At 37.5% G+C, this 18601-nt stretch overlaps 1 protein-coding gene across 1 annotated transcript; it reads left to right on the top strand.

Annotated features, from left to right (window-relative positions):
- The first annotated feature begins 9566 nt into the window (after nucleotides 1-9566).
- On the top strand, nucleotides 9567-10301 carry Smp_097490 (P25 alpha-related). Its single transcript, XM_018791948.1, has one exon. The coding sequence runs from the start codon at nucleotides 9680-9682 to the stop codon at nucleotides 10199-10201; it is 522 nt and encodes a 173-aa protein (XP_018644857.1). The 5' UTR covers nucleotides 9567-9679; the 3' UTR covers nucleotides 10202-10301.
- The last annotated feature ends 8300 nt before the right edge of the window (nucleotides 10302-18601 follow it).

Below are 18601 nucleotides of genomic sequence, written 5' to 3'. Positions count from 1 at the left end.
ATGTTTAACATCAATAAAGAAACTAAATTACACAATAATGACCATGTTTGCTAGGCTGAGCCATAACATCCGATGAATTGACTTTCGAATGAATGTTCCCGCGTTCATCACTACTGACCTTCTAGTAGTGTTGAATGTTCGAAGTTTATTCTCCCAGTCCTCTCATGTTTAGCCTTGAGGGTTGTGTGGTCGGGCTCAAAGCCATTACATATTCAACATTTGACGCAGAGAGAAGACCAACAATAGAGAGGAGGAGAAGAATTATTGACTGAATTCTTCGGATGACATGGCTTAGCCTTGCAGACGGTTATTCTTGTGTAAGTTATCTATTTTATTCATATCAAATATATTGTTCTATCTTCTGCCTAGATTTGTTCCCCATCACATATTGATGTTTAGGTAGGACGAGTTAGTGTGGACAATGACGTGACATCCAAGTGTGATATTATAGATTAGGTAGTTGCATCACGACACAAATACAATTTTAGGATAAGGTCTATTATTAGAGCAGTAATAACGAAGTAGACAATAATTCCATATATCCACTTGGATCTGGTAGAGACCCTAGCAAATTTACATGAACAGGATTGAAACAAGCATCGAGAGTTTTCAAAGAATCTAAAGAAGACTTGCTATTTCTACTCACACTAGATTTCTGGCAGCTTACACAGGAGCGTGCTCACTCCTTTACGTTTTCATTCACATCAGGCCAACAAAATCGTTCTGCTATGAGCATGGTGATTGCATGAACACCTGGATGAGAAATTTTGTATAACGTGTTAAAGACGTTGAGTCAATAATGCTTCGGCACGATTAGACGATCCCTACCTGTAGATGTGTTGCATAGTAAGATTTCCCTACCTGTCTCCAACTGTTTAATACGCAATTTCAGGGTTGTCGAAGACATGTAGTGCTGAAGATCAGTGTCTTATTCTTGAAGCTGAGTAAGTTTAAGAAGGTCGATTCCTTGAAACCACATTGTTTGCTCTGGAAATGTGTAGCATATCCAAAGTAAACTGAGAAATGTAGTCCAGTTTCCGAGACTCATCAGGGGAGTGCTTGTTTGAATATGTGTTTAAAGAGAAATTAGGGAGTTTATGACCAGTAGAAAGGGTGACTTCTCTGCCTTCGATAGAGTGTTGAGAATACCGTACAGCACAATACATAGCTAGGGGTTCCATACCGAAGGTGCTATACCTCAATTCAGTGTCTAACAACCGTCTCGAAAAAAATGCTTGTGGTTGTCAGGAGCGGTTAATCCATCGTTGTAAAACTCCTCGGACTGCCTAGTCGGACGAGTCTCCTGCTATGCTAATGGGCGCTAGAGTGTCCTGATATTCTAGCACGGTTGCCTTTGTGGTAAGTTCATTAACTGTGGAGAATGCTTTTCGCGCAGTGTCGTCCAGATCGATGGATTTCGCATTCCTACGAAGTTGGTCGGTTAGCGGTTTCATAAGGGACGCGCGTTTCGGTATGAACCGTTCATAGAAACTTGCAAGACCGTTAAATGTGCGCAATTGCTTAATGGTGGTCGGTTCTGGGTAATCCAGACTGGCTGTCACTTTGCTTTTTGAGGGGTGGATGCCTTAAGCATCAATAGCATGACCGATAAAATCTAGGGACCCGGTACCGATTTGGCATTTCTGAATGTTTTCAGTAACGCCGTGCTTTCGTAGTCATTCGAGGATAAGGTCCAGATATTGGAGATGCGATTCTCTGTTCACACTTGCAATCAAGCAGTCATTAACCCACACATGTACGAAGTTGAGACCTCGAGAAACGTCATCGATGAATCGCTAGAAAGTTGGGGTGGCATTTCTTAAGCCGAAGGGCATACGCGAAAACTCGTAAAGACCGAAAATAGTGATAACAGTCGTTTCAGGAATGACGTTTATAGTCTCAGGAATTTGATCATACTCTTTGATCGAGTCATTTTTTGTGAAAATAGTTGTACCTTTCAAGGTATCTGTCAGGTCGTGGATGTTTAGGAAGGGTTGCTCATAGAATGTTTGATGGCCAGAAAAATCCAAAGTCTGTTTTCTGTTGGAATTTGTTTTTGGCCAATATGACCTTTTCGGGCGTTAGTCGGCAAGTATTCGAAAATATAGGTGGTTCCGCAGTCGTGATGTGGTAAGACTATCGCTGGTTACAGATGGTAGTTTCAGCCGTGTTTGGTAAATTTTAGAATACCCGGTGAATGTCTGTTGGAAGTGTGAATTGGTCATATACTTAGCCGTGACTGAGCGTAACCTACAACTAGGAAGTGAAGTTCCACTAACAGATAATCTAGTATTCCCGTCTACTAACCTACATCTGCTTCACTTGATGAGTAGATTATGGTGATGTAGCAGGTCCATGCCAGTGATCGATAAGGAAATTCCTACCACAGCGAAAATCCGGCTAATGAGTTCGCTGAAACCCATGTTGAAATAAACATAAGGTATCGTCAAACTCCGAATACTTGTGGCATCTTCAACTTTCATTGTTGGAGAGGCTCGGGAAAGTATTTTTGTCTAAACTCACGTTGAAACAAACATATCTTTTCCCGTATTTAGCGGTCGGTTTTCCGTTTCCTGCCTGTGGTTTAAGGACCAGATTTTGTAGACGGTCATTAGTGTTTGCTGGAAGAATGCGTACTTCTGGGTCATTGTCGACGAGACAAAAAACTTACGTCACCGCATCAGTGATTTATAATTGGTGGCAATTTCCACTGGCTACGGAGAGGAGGTTTCCTGAACAGTTTGTCATGCTGGAAGGTTTGGGAGTGATGGAAGTCTAAAGTTTCCTACAACTTCGATAAGATATAGTAAATGTGTTGTGACACTAACACCAGTCGGCGTTATCTATCTCTTCTGGCCTGTAGCTCCTCCGGAGGCTACGGCCGGTCCCAAACCCGGGTGATGGAGGAGGGTTGGGCATGAAGCTATCGACCCCATCCCGTAGAAAACTAACTCACTAAAAAAACGCTAAACAGGAAAATTATTCAGACCATCTAAACTCTGCCCTGGGAGTAGAAGGAATAATTATGAGGTCTCATGATGAAAGGCGAGTTCCTTCGGAAGTCATGAGACCGATGCACCTTCTAACAACCAGAACAACAATTTTTATAAGTACATGAAACGTCCGGACAATGTGGGAGACCGGAAGAATCTTCCAAATTGCTGTAGAAATGAGAAAATACAACCTAGAGGTGCTTGAAATCAGTGAAACACATTGGACGCAGGTTGGACAACAACGACTAGCTTCAGGAGAGCTATTATTATTCACAAACATCTTATGGGTACATAAGTGTTGTGAGGAAACCATTTCGGGTCATGAAGAAGAAAATGCCCCACATATACAAGGAGTGGCATTGATGCTGTCCAGAAAAGCAAAAAAATGCACTTATAGGACGGGAATTTCATGGACCCAAAATCATCAAAGCCTCCTTCGAAACAAAAAGAAAGGGCATTACAATGAATGTCATCCAATGCTATGCGCCTACCAACGACTACGATGAAGACGTTAAAGATCAATCCTACGATAGACTGCAGTCAATCATCGAGAAGTGCCCAACAAAGGACCTGACCATTCTGATGGGAGATTTCAATGCCAAGGTTGGAGTGGACAATACTGGATACGAAGACGTCATGGGACGACATGGACTGGGAGAAAGGAACGAAAATGGTGAGAGATTTGCAAACCTATGTGCCTTCAATAAACTGGTCATAAGTGGCACTATATTCCCACACAAACGCATTCACAAAACCACATGGACTTCACCGGACCACAGTACACAGAACTAAATCGATCATATCTGCATCAACAAAAAGTTCAGGTGGACTATGGAGAATGTGAGAACCAGGAGAGGAGCTGATATAGCATCAGATCATCATTTGCTGGTCGTAAAGATGAAACTAAAACCTAAGAAGCACTGGACAACGTGGTGGAAAACATCACAAAAGTTTAATACAGCTGTTCCCGGGATACTGAAAAACTAAACGAATTCAGGATAGCCCTCAGCAACTCTTAAATCGACCAGCTCCACTGAACCCACTCAACATCGAAGCAGCACCCATCGACCTCCCAATCGATGTTGGTCCACCAACAATTGAAGAGATCAGCATGGCCATCAGACAAACCAAGAGCGGCAAAGCAGCGGGACCAGGCAACATTCCGGCAGAGGCACTGAAAGCAGATGTAGCAGCAAATGCAGAGATACTCCACATGCTTTTCAGTTAGATTTGGGATGAAGTGCCAACAGGCTGGAAAAAAGGACTTCTGATCAAAATACCAAAGAAAGGCGACCTCAGCAAGTGTGACAACTACAGAGGCATCACTTTTCTCTCAATACCAGGAAAAGTCTTCAACAGGGTATTGTTAAACAGAATGAGGGAATCCGTAGACACCCAACTTCGAGATCAACAGGCTGGATTTCGTAAGGATCGATCGTGTACAGACCAAATCGCAATTCTACGGATCATTGTGGAACAATCGATTGGATGGAATTCATCACTCTACATCAACTTCATTGACGTCATTGACCTGTTACCCATCAACCGGTTAGGATATGACTGAAGAACATCAGTACGAATTTAGTGTGAGTTCCTTCTTGTCTGTTCTCTATCAGCTTTTTACTCTTATGTACACTATATTGCCTTGCCATTAATATTATTTTACCACTCGTTATCTTACCTTATCTGTAACTAATATATATCTACACTTTTCCGCCTACTTTGGTAAGCAACTATCCTACATTATACCCTTCTTAATGCCTATACTCTGATTGGCAACCCATACTTCACACTATAGTCAATTAAAGCATTGCATCGAAGCCTTACCCACAGTCCATAATTTGTAACTGTCTGATAAGCTTGTAAAATGGTACTTATAGAATTAGTGTTTTGCAACAGGATGTGAAACACAGAGCATTGTGTGAGGTATGATATATATCCAAAAAATAAGCTTGAATGAGCTTAACATCACAAAAGGAGAGAGGGTGGAGTTACTGACCAGCAAGCATTGATGGTGAGAGCGATGACTTCAATCCACCCGTGTTTGTGGGGCAGAACATTTTGTTCGTATCAGGCTATTTATGGATGAGAACAAGTCAATCAATCTGTGATGTTGAGGTTGTTCTCTTACACTCACCATTCAGACTCATGTTTTTAATTTTTATTCTGGATTAGCTATTCTACTAAGACAACTTATAACATGCTAACTCGGACTCTTACGTGAAAACTGTGTGGCAGGCATCGGATGATGAAAAAAACAGACTGTAAAGGATATGGTTGTTATTTTGTTTAACACTCTCTCTATATGCACTCTCTGTTCTAATAAACAGCCTTCCATATTTCAATCTTGACTTCCTTTCCTTCATTTGAACTTACTCTACCTTGATAAATATCAAGTCTGCATTCTCTCGTCTGGAGCCCCTGATCACATTTCACTTTAGCAACAAAAGTTAGTATGAACTTTAATAATTTATCATACCTCTGTCTGTTCCACTACTAAATGTTAGGCATTGGTTATTTTTCATATCCAAATGCGTTGCTGCTCCTCGGTCTCTTTTTTTCTCTTCAGAATCTTGCTCTGAGGGTGAAGGTATGTAACTTTTTGACATCCCGAACAAGCTCGACGAACGCGCTTTCCCAAGGTCATAGCTCGAACCAGGAGCTCCACAAGTCTACTTTATAACAACTATAAACTTAAAAAGCTGCATTACATAAATACTTAGCACGACCGAAACCCTAATACACTTTTTGTCGAGATTGGATCTGGTATGTAACGTGGACGCCATGCCCCTTTGGAAACCATTCTGATGAAAACACATTATATCTGAACGAATGAACTGCTATCAACTTTTATAGATTACATTTACTAAACAACCCTGTTTGGGATGCATACTGTGAACCAGTATATGTTGTAAATTGTAGATCATGCCTGTAAAAATGGCGTGTACCTGCCACTGCAAAAATATATTATTATTAATATTACTATAAGAAAGCATTTGGTAGTGTGGACAGGACAACACTATGGAGGCTTCTTCGACACTACGGCGTGCCTGAGAAGATAGTCAATATCATACTGGATTCCTATGATAGATTAAACTGCCAAATCGTCCATGGAGGACAACTCACAGACTCATTCGAGGTAAAAACCGGTGTTAGGCAAGATCGTCTACTCTCATCCTTTCTCTTTCTCCTGATGATCGACTGGATCATGAAGATGTCAACACCTGGAGGGAAGCACTGGATACAGTGGACAGGTAAGATGCAACTGGATTATTTAGACTGCGCAGATGATTGACTCTTGCACCACACACACAACAACAAATGCAGGAGAAGTTGACAAGTGTAGGAGCAGCCTCAGTAGCAGTAGGTCTCAATATAAACAAAGGGAAAAGCAAGACCCTCCGATACAATACAACATGAACCAATCCAATTACACTTGACGGAGAAGCTTTGGAGGATGTGGAAACCTTTACATATCTGGGCAGCATCATTGATGAACACGGTGGATCGGATGCAGATGTGAGGGCGCGGATCGGCAAAGCAAGAACAGCAAATCCACAACTGAAGAACATCTGGAACTCAAAACAACTATCAACTAACACCAAAGTCAGAATTTTCAATACAAATGTCAAGACAGTTCTACTGTATGGGGCGGAAACTTGGAGAACTACGAAAGCCATCATCCAGAAGATACAGGTGTTTATTAACAGTTGTCTGTGCGAAAATCTTCGGATCCGTTGGCCAGATACTATCAGCAACAAGCTACTGTGGGAGAGAAAAAACCAGATTCCATCCGGTGGAGGAAGAAATCAGGAAGAAGCGCTAGGAGTGGATTGGGCACACTTTGAGGAAATCACCTAATCGCGTCACAAGACAAGGCCTCATATGGAACCCTGAAGGTCTAAGGAGAAAAGAAAGACCAAAGAATATATTACTCCGAGAAATGGAGACAGACATAAGGAGAATGAACAAAAACTGGATAGAACTAGAAAGGAAGGCCCAGGACAGAGTGGGTTGGAGAATGCTGGTCGGCGGCCTATGCTCCATTGAGAGTAACAGGCGTAAGTAAGTCTGGCGTAGAGACAGAACATTTTTCGTGATGGTGTCTCTGAGGAGTTTTATAGCGTCCGCGATTATGATGAATATTAAGATAATGAGGGAGAGTATTATAGAAATCCGCAATGTTATCTTGTGTCGTGTGAAGCTTTTTGGCAGAAAAAACCCTTGTTCATGGGGTTTTGTTAATCTCTGGAACGCGACCTACAGAAGCAGCCGGTTTTTAAATAGCTTTGCCATTATTTTGGAATGAGGTGAGCACCCCTTACACATGTTGGGGTAGCTCGGATAAGAAGAGCTGTCTAAAGAGGCCTTTGTCGAAGGTACGTTGACTGATGGCATCCTGTATATGTAGCAACATTCTTTTTATTGATCTATATTGCTGTTGCATATTGCGGAAGAGTTGGTCTAAACTTCGTCAGTTGATTAGGTCTTCAAGTTTGAAGACAGCTTTTATGAAGTGTCAATAACAACATTACCAGTGTAATGTACCTGTTAAAATCGCGCAGCAGTCCCTTCACCACTGCGAGGGATTGCGCATGTGGGTCTGCCAGCTTCTGTGTACCAGAGCCAGGTCCCAATATTGACAGACGAGAATGACATGAGTTGAGGTGTTGGGGCTTAAGAGTCTTAATCCCTGGCAGTTTGTGTGTCTGTTCCGTCATTACGGAGATAAAACATACAAATTAGCAGAAAATCTGACAATGGAAAAATAATATCACGACACGTAAAAATAAAAACTGATATGCCATAGTGTAGCAAAGAACAGACTAACAATTCACAGTTTAGTGTTCCAGATCACGTCGGGCTCACAGCTAAAGATGCCACGGATACTCAGAGTTCGACAGTGTTTTGGTCAGTAACACTTTTTTAATCGAAAGACACAAACCCGACCAAATCAGAAGTTAGGGACGAGTGTGTTACGAGATAGATTTGGAAGATTATTGGTATGTTGCTAAGCGTTTGATGTAAGGTAGCTAATCTTAACGAGGAATGCGTAGCACTGCGTTCTTACTAGCGGCCTAGTGTGGACTCGTGACCTAGTGCCTTCAGCTAGGGCATGTCCAGTGAAACGAATGAGATCAGCATCAATGTTGAAGACACATAGAGCTATTTATTTCGATGATTTATTTACCTACACATATGCTATCCCAACTAGTCGTTGAGACACAACAAATTTATCACCAAATACTAAACTTTATTTGCCGGCAATGACGCTGACTTATTGACAGTAATTCGCTGACAAGCTTCAGAATGACACAAACATCCCCAAATAATTGTTTGTTTACCACAACAAGTTTTATTTTTATCTAAACACTGAAGAAATGCTAACCTTGAACAGTAAAGTGGTACTGAACTTGACACATGTTAATGAGTTTCAGTTTCAGTTTGGAAAGGACAGGAGGCTTGATGGCCTGTGTTAGTCCTGGCAATGATGGTCTCTCAGCTGATCCAGCTTTCTTTTGAAAGAGTCGACGGATGGAACCTCAACCACATGCTCAGATAATGAATTTCATTAGTTGATGATTCGATGGGAAAGTCGATAGTCAGCTAACAAGTAATTTGTTCTGGGCTTGCGAACTTTTTTGGAGTGTCCTCGTAAATTTTCTGTTTTGGAAGACAAGGAAAATGAGGGCATATCAGGTGCAAATTTATCACTAAGCAATTTGAAAACTGTAGTCAAGTCTTTTTTTAGGCAGGGGCTAGCTGCTTGTATGCAGTACTCAAGTTTAAGACGCACGAACACTGCGCACAAAGTCAGAAACGTTTTAGCGTCCAGATGACTAAACGCCCTACGTATTGACCATAAAGTTCTAAAACCTCTGGCGGCTGTTGCACGGCAGTGTACGGTAGTCTTTAAGCCTTGACTAACGATGACTTCTAAGTCACCGTGCGTCTGGACGATGAGTGGCCCAGTTTTATTTATCGTGTATGTGTCTGTACCTTGATGACCAATATACATCACAATACACTTGGAAGTATTTATCGGCAACTGCCAGGTTTGGGACCATTCAGATAATTTCTCCAGGTCATTTTAGAGTTCTAAGCTATCACCGTTACTTTGTATCGCTCTCCATATCTTGACATCGTCAGCATATAGCAAGGGGAGTTTATTTACGTACAAGAGGAATAACACTGGCCCCAAAACTGTACCCTAGGGGACTCCACTAAGCATAGTTTCTCAGCTAGACAACTTGGAGTTCACCCATACTCTTTGTTGACGCCAAACTAGGAGGTCTTTCATCCATATCAATAGATTGCCTCTAATCCAAACATTCCTTAGCTTATATAACAGCCGTTTGTGCAAAACTTTGTCGAAAGCTTTGCTGAAGTCGATGTAGGCTACCTCCACAAGTAACTTTTGGTCATATGTAGTCATATGTAATCGAAACAAATTCTTACACGTGTCTCTCTGTATTGCAGAAATATACACTCTGTCAATATTAATTTAGGTGTTTATGTTTGAATCCAATTCGCATGAGTTGTTTTGTTTTACAGAGTCAATTTTTGTCAGTTACTTAATATTCGGAGACATTTCAAAAGTTGTTACAGTTTCTGCACATATCAAGTTTCGATTGTCAATTTTACTTCCCCTCAAAATAAACCGAACGTTTTTCTTCTGACACAACATGGGAGATCTGGAAAAAATATTTTACGACTTTTGTGATGCAGTCAAAAAAGGGTCAAGAACTGCAACGGACAAAACCATTAAAAAAATATGTACTGATTGTAATATCTATACGAAATCATTTAATGCAAATGCCGTAGATATTGCTTTTTGCAAACATCTTAAAAGTGCTAAAAAGGAAGTTGACTTCTCTGACTTTGTAAGATTTGTCGAAGGAGCAATGGCGGAAGAGTATGCAAAACAAAAAAATATATCGACAACTGACGCATCAAATGAAATAAAAAACAAAATAACCAACAGCTCTGGTCCTAAATCTCATGGAACTACTCAGGCTAGTAAAGATTCGGCGACATCCCGTCTTACTGATGTAAAAGGATACACAGGCTCTCATAAAGAACGTTTTGATGCTGAAACCGGTAAAGGTAAAGGAATCGAGGGACGAGAGTATGTTATGGATGAAAAAGCAGCTTCAGGCTACGTTGGAGGCTATAAAGGAAAGGACACGTATGACAAAACCCACTAACAGTTATTTACTTTCTCGATGTTTACTTATTTTAGTTCTGATATATTATTAATTAATTTAATTCTTGTCATGATCACTAAATAAATGTCATTCATCAATTAATCTTCTTGTCAAAGCTTTTTAAGAGAAAACCGTAATGCTGTTGGTGGGAAATTAAGGCCTTTTTCTGTGCGATTCTCTACATCTATTGGTCGACCAAGGTGGTTGGAACATAAGTTACGTATGCTCAACCAACCCCTACATCGATGTAGAGGTAGGTCTAGAGAAGTCATGGGTGACTAGACCAATATTTGCTATCAGTTCTTAAAGCCACTAAATACTGATCTAATCCATGATTGTAAGCCCATACTACTTTTCTGGTGTTCATGAAATAACGACAACCATTGGTTGGAGATGATGCATGACATAACGTATATTAGTTGGTTATTGATTCTCGTATTATTTTACACAGTACTTGCTGCTTCAAGGGCCACATTCTCAATGTTTTGTATATCGCAGTATCACTGCTACTGCATTTATTTCATATTCGATATTTAGCATATTACTTTCATCTTTTCTTACTGATATGGTTTGAGAACGTAAGCCAACGCAGACCTGTGTGAGGATAAAAACTGACAATACCTGACCAATTTATTCTTTTTTTGGTTCACAAAGTTCGTGTAAACATTTTCGATTTATAGTGAGACCTCAGAGTTATTAGGACCAGTGGTTACTGTACCGCCGGAAGTCGTTAGCCCGACTTATTGAACTTAAAAACTAGTCAAAATTAAATGGAGCACGTTAGATAAATGGGACCAGGAAAAGTAGCGTGTGCTGAAAGAAATGATAACAGCAGGAAAGTCATGATGTTGGCGGTGGTACTAGAGTATGCGAAGTTCACTTGTAATGCCAGTTTGGTGCACAGAGACCGTCTACCGTCTGAAGTCCAATCACTCAGCACCCGTTTGATGCTCTCTACCAGGGGGCTTATTCGAATGCCAGCAATTTTCACCTGAATGGAAATGAAATTAGTCTCACTCTAGTACGTGATTTTAAATAAAAGGACTGCTACGTTGTTTTGAAGATCATAAAAATTACTTCACAGCTAGGGTCATTATGATCAACTGATCTTAGTTGCTTAACTTTCAATTTACACTTCCAGTTAACAGGAACACAGTAATTTGTCCTACAAAATCTGACCGTCTCTTAAAGCTCTACACCAGAAATTTTACGAGATAAGTGTAATTATTTGTTTTTGAAAATAGGAATGAAATAATTGGGCTCAGACAAAAGTAGTAGAGTAGATCGCTTAGTCACAATGTAAGACCATCAAATGCGTGGACTGACTTCATCTTGTGTTCGGAGTTTAGAAAACACCTCCCCTTTCATCGAAATGGAGATCATTTGGTGCTTTTCGTTCCTGAATATTAAGGGGGAAATTTTAATTTCATCACTTCGAAAAAACACTTATGATGCTATTGCTATCGTTATATTTTTTTCTAGAAAAAGTCCCAAAATTGTGTCATCGCAAAATAAATTGAACTTCTGAGTTGTTAAGCAAGGAGTCAGTCAAAATATTTTGATCTTCTTTCAGAAGGTTAAATTCTTTATCGCCCTATATCACCTTGTAATCAAGGACACTTAACGGAGTCTTCGTCCATAAGTTTTTGTTCTAATCTTGAGAGACCGAAAGGTTTGGGTCAGCTATTGACCTGGTTTTTTCTTGATGTGTATTTGTAAGAGTCTCGGTGTTTTGTTCCTAAGGCAGCAGCAAATTTCCTACAATATACTTTGTGTGAACATTTTTCCTGTTTTAATACCTCATCTAAAGTTAAGAGCTGGGGAACAATGCAAGTATTAGAAAGGAGCTTTTCATGCAGTTCAAGTCATTTGAATTTTAACAGCGCATAATTAAAAAAGAGACATTTTAAATGTGTAATAAAATATAATGTCATATGGTTAAAAAAACACTGGCAGGAAGCAGACATACATATGGAATATCTCTCGAATTTGAGAATTGTCCTCTGACCAATGAATGGTAACGTCTACGTTTTTATACCCAAATAAATAACCTTCCTAATACACGCTTTTAAACAATTTTTGACTATTTAATGAGACAAAACTAATAGTCCCAGGATTTTCTTAACTTCAGAGAAGTATTTCAGAGCAATGCACAATAACTACAAACATTATGCAAAATAAATCATAACTTATCAAACATTTTAACTTAAAGAATTTCGAACTGTTTAAACTTAATTAATCGATTAATTTAGCACAGAACTGAGGATTCCAATAAGGACATTTAATATAACTGAGTTTTTTCCGTTATTTCAAGTTCATTCCTAAACTGTATCCAGATAAGTCACAGTTAAAAATAAGACTTTGGGAAGTAGAAATGTTCCGACAAATAAGGGTTGAAGAAGAGTATTTTGTGTTTAAGTTTTATCTGTAATATTTTTCTATCTACACCTCCCTTAATTTTTGACGATTGATGAAAAAAGGATGATTGTTATTGAAATAAATGTGACAGATAAAACAAACATGGGAAATAACCTTTATTTTTCCATTTCTTAGAACTCATTACAATTTCTGGCAACTTAGACTTCAAACACTATTCAGCTTAGTATGACTATCACTAATCCATGGAAACATTCTTTCCAATAAATATTCATACGATCATTATGTCAGCGTTTAGTTCTTCACTCATTCATCTGCAATACTTATTCCTTCTATTTTCAGCTCGACCAAAATCAATATTTTTATGAATTTATTCCAAATAAATATTTAATTAATTCAATTCTTTGAAGTTAAACAAAACAGTGAACATACTTTATTGTAATTCAAAACCAATTGTAATACGTCTGTCATATGATTTACTGTACTAGTTAATGCATAAATTTAGACACCAGTTTTTTTTGTGAGTACTTTAAATTTAATTAGTACATTTGTCTTGTTTGAGTTATAATAAGTAACCGAAAAAAAGGATTGGAGAAATCGACAATATATTAACAGAATGCATACGTGCAAGAATAATGTGACCAAATCACAATGTTACAAATCATTAGTTACCTAATTCTGAATTTTCTCTCTATGGACATAATCACTTTCCATTAGTAAAACGTGAAATAAAAAAGGGGTAATATTTTAATGTTCTAAAACTGTAAACTCATTCACTTAAGATAAAAATAAGTTTTTCAATGATAACTTCTTACATCATTTCATGTAAACCAGGAGTTATTTCCATAAATTGTCTTCATGTTCAGATTTATTCTACCTTGATATTTCATCAAAGTAATTTTTATCATTATGGATTATCTAGTAAACCTATCATTTCAAAGTTCATCCGATCATTGTTTATGATCTGTTTTACTGAATATAACATATTATACTAGAAACCAACATCTTATCAAAGTACTGATCAGAGAAAGAATTAATGTCAACTGAATTATTCTATAATTTATAGAATATTTTACACGAATAAGAATTTATTAACAGTATTCAACTAACATAAGTATATGAAAGCGTGAGTCAATTGAAGCTAGACCACCAGGGAAAACCTGGAAGCACTGGATGGCCGTTTCGTCCTATTGTGGGACTCCTCAGCAATGCGCATCCACGACCTCGCCTCGTGAGATTCGAACCCAGGACCCACCAGTCTGTTGAGAGATATCAACTCACTGAAGACAATTGGTGAACGGTTACTCTACTTCGTGGATTGGTTGAAGTTAGACATTAACACCGTTGGATGCCGGCTCACTGGTCTATCAGTTAAGTGTTCTGGCGCAAGACTGGTAGGTCCTGGGTTCGAATCTCACGAGGCGAGGCCGTGAATGCGTACTGCTGAGGAGTCCCACAATAGGACGAAACGGCCGTCCAGTGCTTCCAGGTTTTCGATGGTGGTCTAGCTTCAACTGACTCATGCTTTCAACTATGAAAATAGTAAATCTCCACAAAAACCCCCTTCTGATAATAATAAGTATATGAAGTTTTAATTAGCAAGTAAACATTATATTCTCAAAGTTGGTTATTGTTGACCTTACATTACAATAAAATATAAAATATCAACTATATGTACAGTGAAAGTTAAGAATTGAAAATGACCTATTTGGAGAAAATATACACATCTAATCAATTAGTTGTACTATTCTAAATTGAACATGATTGATTAATTTTGATATCTACGACAGTTTGCTTTGATTTTGAAATTAATTCAAAAACATTATAGAAAATATAGTTTTTCATTCGATTAATAAGCACACATTTCAGGTAAAACTTAGTGTTTGGAGTAACATTTGTCGTAATAGACTGAATTTCAATTATAGTGATAAACTCTCCTCCTTCCTCTTCCTTCTGGCGGTTGAGTGCATTATGAAGACCTCAACATCTGACGGGAAGCACAGAATACAATGGACATATCAGAATCAATTAGAAGAGTTGGACTTCGCAGATAACCGAGCCCTTCTATTCCATACACACTAAAAAATTCAGGTTAAGACAAACAGTGTAGGGGCGGCCTCTGCATCAGTTGGCCTCAACATACACAAGCGATAAAGCAAGATTCTCAAATACAACACGGAGAACTCCAAGTCACTTACACTTGATGGTGAAATTTTGAAGATGAGGGAACTTTCACGTACCCGAGGAGCATCACTGATGAACAAGGAGGATCTGATGCAGACATACAGGCGAGAATTGACTAAAAGACAACAACATTCCTACGATTGAGGAAAATATGGAACTCAAATAACTGTCAACCAATATCAAATTCACAATCTTCAATACGAACGTCAACACAATTCTACTGTATGGAGATGAAACGTGGAGAACTACTACAACCATCATCAAAATAGTACAAGTATTTCTAAACAATTGCCTACACTAGATACTCAATGTCCGTTGGTCGGATACCATCAGCAACAGCCTACTGTGAGAGAGAACAAATCAACTTCTAGCTGAAGAGTAAATTAGGAAAAGACGCTGGAATTGGTGGATAGGACATACATTGAGGAAATCACCAAACCACATCAAGAAGCAAGTCCTAACTTGGAATTCTGAATGGAAACGGAAAAGAGGAATGCTAAGGAAGACACTGAGTCGAGAATTGGAAGCAGACATGAAAAGTATGGATGGCAACTGGAAACAAATGGAAGGGATTGTCCAGGACAGAGTTTAGTGGAGAATGCAGGTTGGTGGCCTATGCTCCTCCACGAGGGTGGTAACAGGCGTGATTGAGTAAGTAATAAACTGCCTGTTATTTTAATTTCCGTTATTTAAACATTTAAAAAATTCCTCCTATATTCTACTCATCAAATATGTTGCAATAAAGAAGACATTGAAGGCATAATTAGTGTTCACTCATTTGAGGTGTATAAATCTGATATATGACCAACCATGTAATATTTTCTTACTTGTGAAATAACAATTTACATAAATGTACAGTTGTAACATTGTATAATGAGTACAAAAAATTCTCAAATTAAAATTCTTAGTATTCTATGTATTTGTCATGTGGTATTCTGATAGCTTTTTGGAAAGGTTACAATGATCTATTCAGGTAACATTGTTAATTGTATGATAATAATATCAAACCAGATAAATAAACACGAATGGAATCTTTTCTCTATGAACTTGGTTCTAGGTAGAAAATAGCACTATCTTGATATGCCTCAGTATGAGATGTAGACTGGTAGGAATAACTTAAGACTGCTTATTACAACTAGTGGTATTTTAGTAAAATATGAAAAGTAGTATAAAATTTAAATCACTATGAATTCTACAAGTGGAGAGTTTTTTGTGTGGTTGTAAGAGAATGACATAAGAATTAATAAGTACAGATATCTAGACCATCATAACAGGATATTACTTGATACCTAGCAGTAATAGTCTACTTGTATATCTAAAAAACTATCAAAATACTTTTTATATTCCTTTGGAGAGAGAATGACCTTAATATGCATGAGTAATTGATTCCAATTGTTTATCTCTGATTATATAGATCCAAAGAATTTCTACCGCTTATGAGTTCTCATGTTTGGACCAACTGATCAATTTTGGAATGGGAAATTTGTGGTTTCTGAGATAAAAGTTGTGAAATAGATGTTTTTTAGTGACATTGTACAGTAACACTGTTGAGAGAGAAGCCATAGTTTACATACACAATCTTTCGGGAAAGGTGACATTAAAATCACTGAACAAGTAGTCTATATCAGTCGGATGAAGAAGTCAAGAGATATTTTTAAAAAATTTGCTTATACAAATAGAGAACATTTATACTCGACTTAAACTGATTGTCAAATAAAATACTTATGATATAAATCTCATAGCACACAGTGTTTTAATAAATATGTTCACTCAACTCATGCATGACCAGTTCGTAGTTTCGTTTTTACTGTACTTGCTTTGCTCTGTTATCTTAACATTCGCTATTGGTTTGGATGATTTTTGGTGCTACGTTCTATTAAGCATTTAAGTTAAGTACATTTATAAAACTTTTCATCAATTTGGCCTTTGAATAATTACATTCCTACAACTCGTACATTTCCGTTACTAAAATATATCAGAATAAAATGGTCGAGCTAAAACTACAACCGACTACGGTTCTCTTATTTTCAATCATACAACTTGAAAAAATCACTCATACGATGCTTAATTTCGACCGATACAATATTTTGAATTCTAGGAATAAGTTCTTTCGAAATATCTTACTACTTTACTAAGTAAATCTTTCTTGATAAATTCAATGAATGTAGACCTAAACAACATAATAGCACAAAGGTTTAGTCATAGAAGCATAATTAAGCAAATCATCTGTTTGACAAAAGCAATCATAAGCATATATTGTAAACTAGTTGTCCATTCGAGTGTATAAAGTACTACTGAATATCTTCCGTATTTTCTTCTAAACATAAAAATCTAAAGATATGTGACATCTAACATAAAATCAAACTGACAGGACCACGTAAACACAAGATTATTCAAGAAAAATTCTTTTCTAAGTGGTATTAATGTTTAAAATACATAGGTTTGTTGTATTTCCCATCATTTGTAGAATGAATTGGTATTTAAAGTATAATTATGTAAGTGGTACTTATTTGTTAATATTATTACTTTCAATCAAGCGAGTGCCGGATCGTGGATGCGCACTGCTGAGGAGTCCCATAGTAGGACGAAACGGCCGTCCAGTGCTCCCAGGTTTTCGATGGTGGTCTAGCTTCAATTGGCTCATGATTTCAACTGTGAAAATACTAAATTCTCCACAAAACCCCCTCTAATCTCATTTTTCTCAGCAAAATAAAACAAAGTACGAAGCACATGCCACACGTAAATTACATACAGAGAAGAAGCCGTTAAATGACATAACTATTTTCTTTGAAGTCTAATGTCCATTTTTAGCAATGTTCTGAATCAAGTTGAAGTTAATTAGTTATACCCAATAAGTGCTAAGTAATACAGCCATAAATAAAGTGCAAGTACTTTAATGAAATAAATATAGATTCTTGATTATTTTCTTTTTACTTCAAGAGCTTCATGTTTAAAAATATTGAAGTCAACTCAATATTTATAATTACAACTTTAATAGTTGAATTCATGAGTCGATCTAAGTTAGACCATCATTGATAACTTGGAAGCACCGGACGACCGTTTCGTCCTAGTATGGGACTCCTCAGCAGTGCATATTGACGATTCTACACTCAGGACTCAAACCCAGGATCCGTGAATTCAACTATTAAAATTACCATAGTCTCCACAAACTCTCATTCTGATAATAATCACAATTATTATTAACTAAAGGTAAGAATAATTTGATCATTATATAAATATTACATTTTCTTTTACAACTGATAAATATCGATTGTTTGTTCATTTCAAACATTGATCTCCATTGTAAGCATTAAACAACAAAAAATGGAGTTATATACTACATAGATATGTGTTCAGTTATTGAATAGGAACTTGTTATAAAAGTAAACCAGATAGTCATTAGGATAGGAGTGGATGAAAGAGTGGTGATCATAGTTAAAATAAAATATACACCTGCTTAAAATTTTTATTCTCATGTTATTGTTGTTTTAGGTTTATTATTATTGTTATTATTATCGTCAGTGGTTTTTTTTCTAGTTTCACTCTACCTACATTTACTCTTGAAGCTCTGTTCAATACAAACAATAATATAGAATCTCAATTACAATAACAACCTTGTACAGAGATTAAGTTGAACAAAATGAAATCATTCAATGAATAGTTATTTATCTTGGTTACTATAGTCAATAAAGAAAAGTTGTTCCGTTACTGTAGTTACAGCCTGCTACATAATACGTCAGTTATTTTTGTTTACTTACTTATAGATTTGTTCAGTTATATATAAATAACAGTAAGAAAAAAGAAACAATAGAAAGGAAACTTGATTTCTGTTTCAATTTT

Source organism: Schistosoma mansoni, assembly GCF_000237925.1.
Source record: "Schistosoma mansoni, WGS project CABG00000000 data, chromosome 1 unplaced supercontig 0010, strain Puerto Rico, whole genome shotgun sequence".
NCBI classification, from domain to species: Eukaryota; Metazoa; Platyhelminthes; class Trematoda; order Strigeidida; family Schistosomatidae; genus Schistosoma; species Schistosoma mansoni.
This window is presented reverse-complemented; position numbering and strand designations above follow the sequence as displayed.

What these genes read in the sequence shown, in the direction of transcription:
- Smp_097490 (XM_018791948.1), top strand. Translation starts at nt 9,680, where the DNA reads ATGGGAGATCTGGAAAAAATATTTTACGACTTTTGTGATGCAGTCAAA.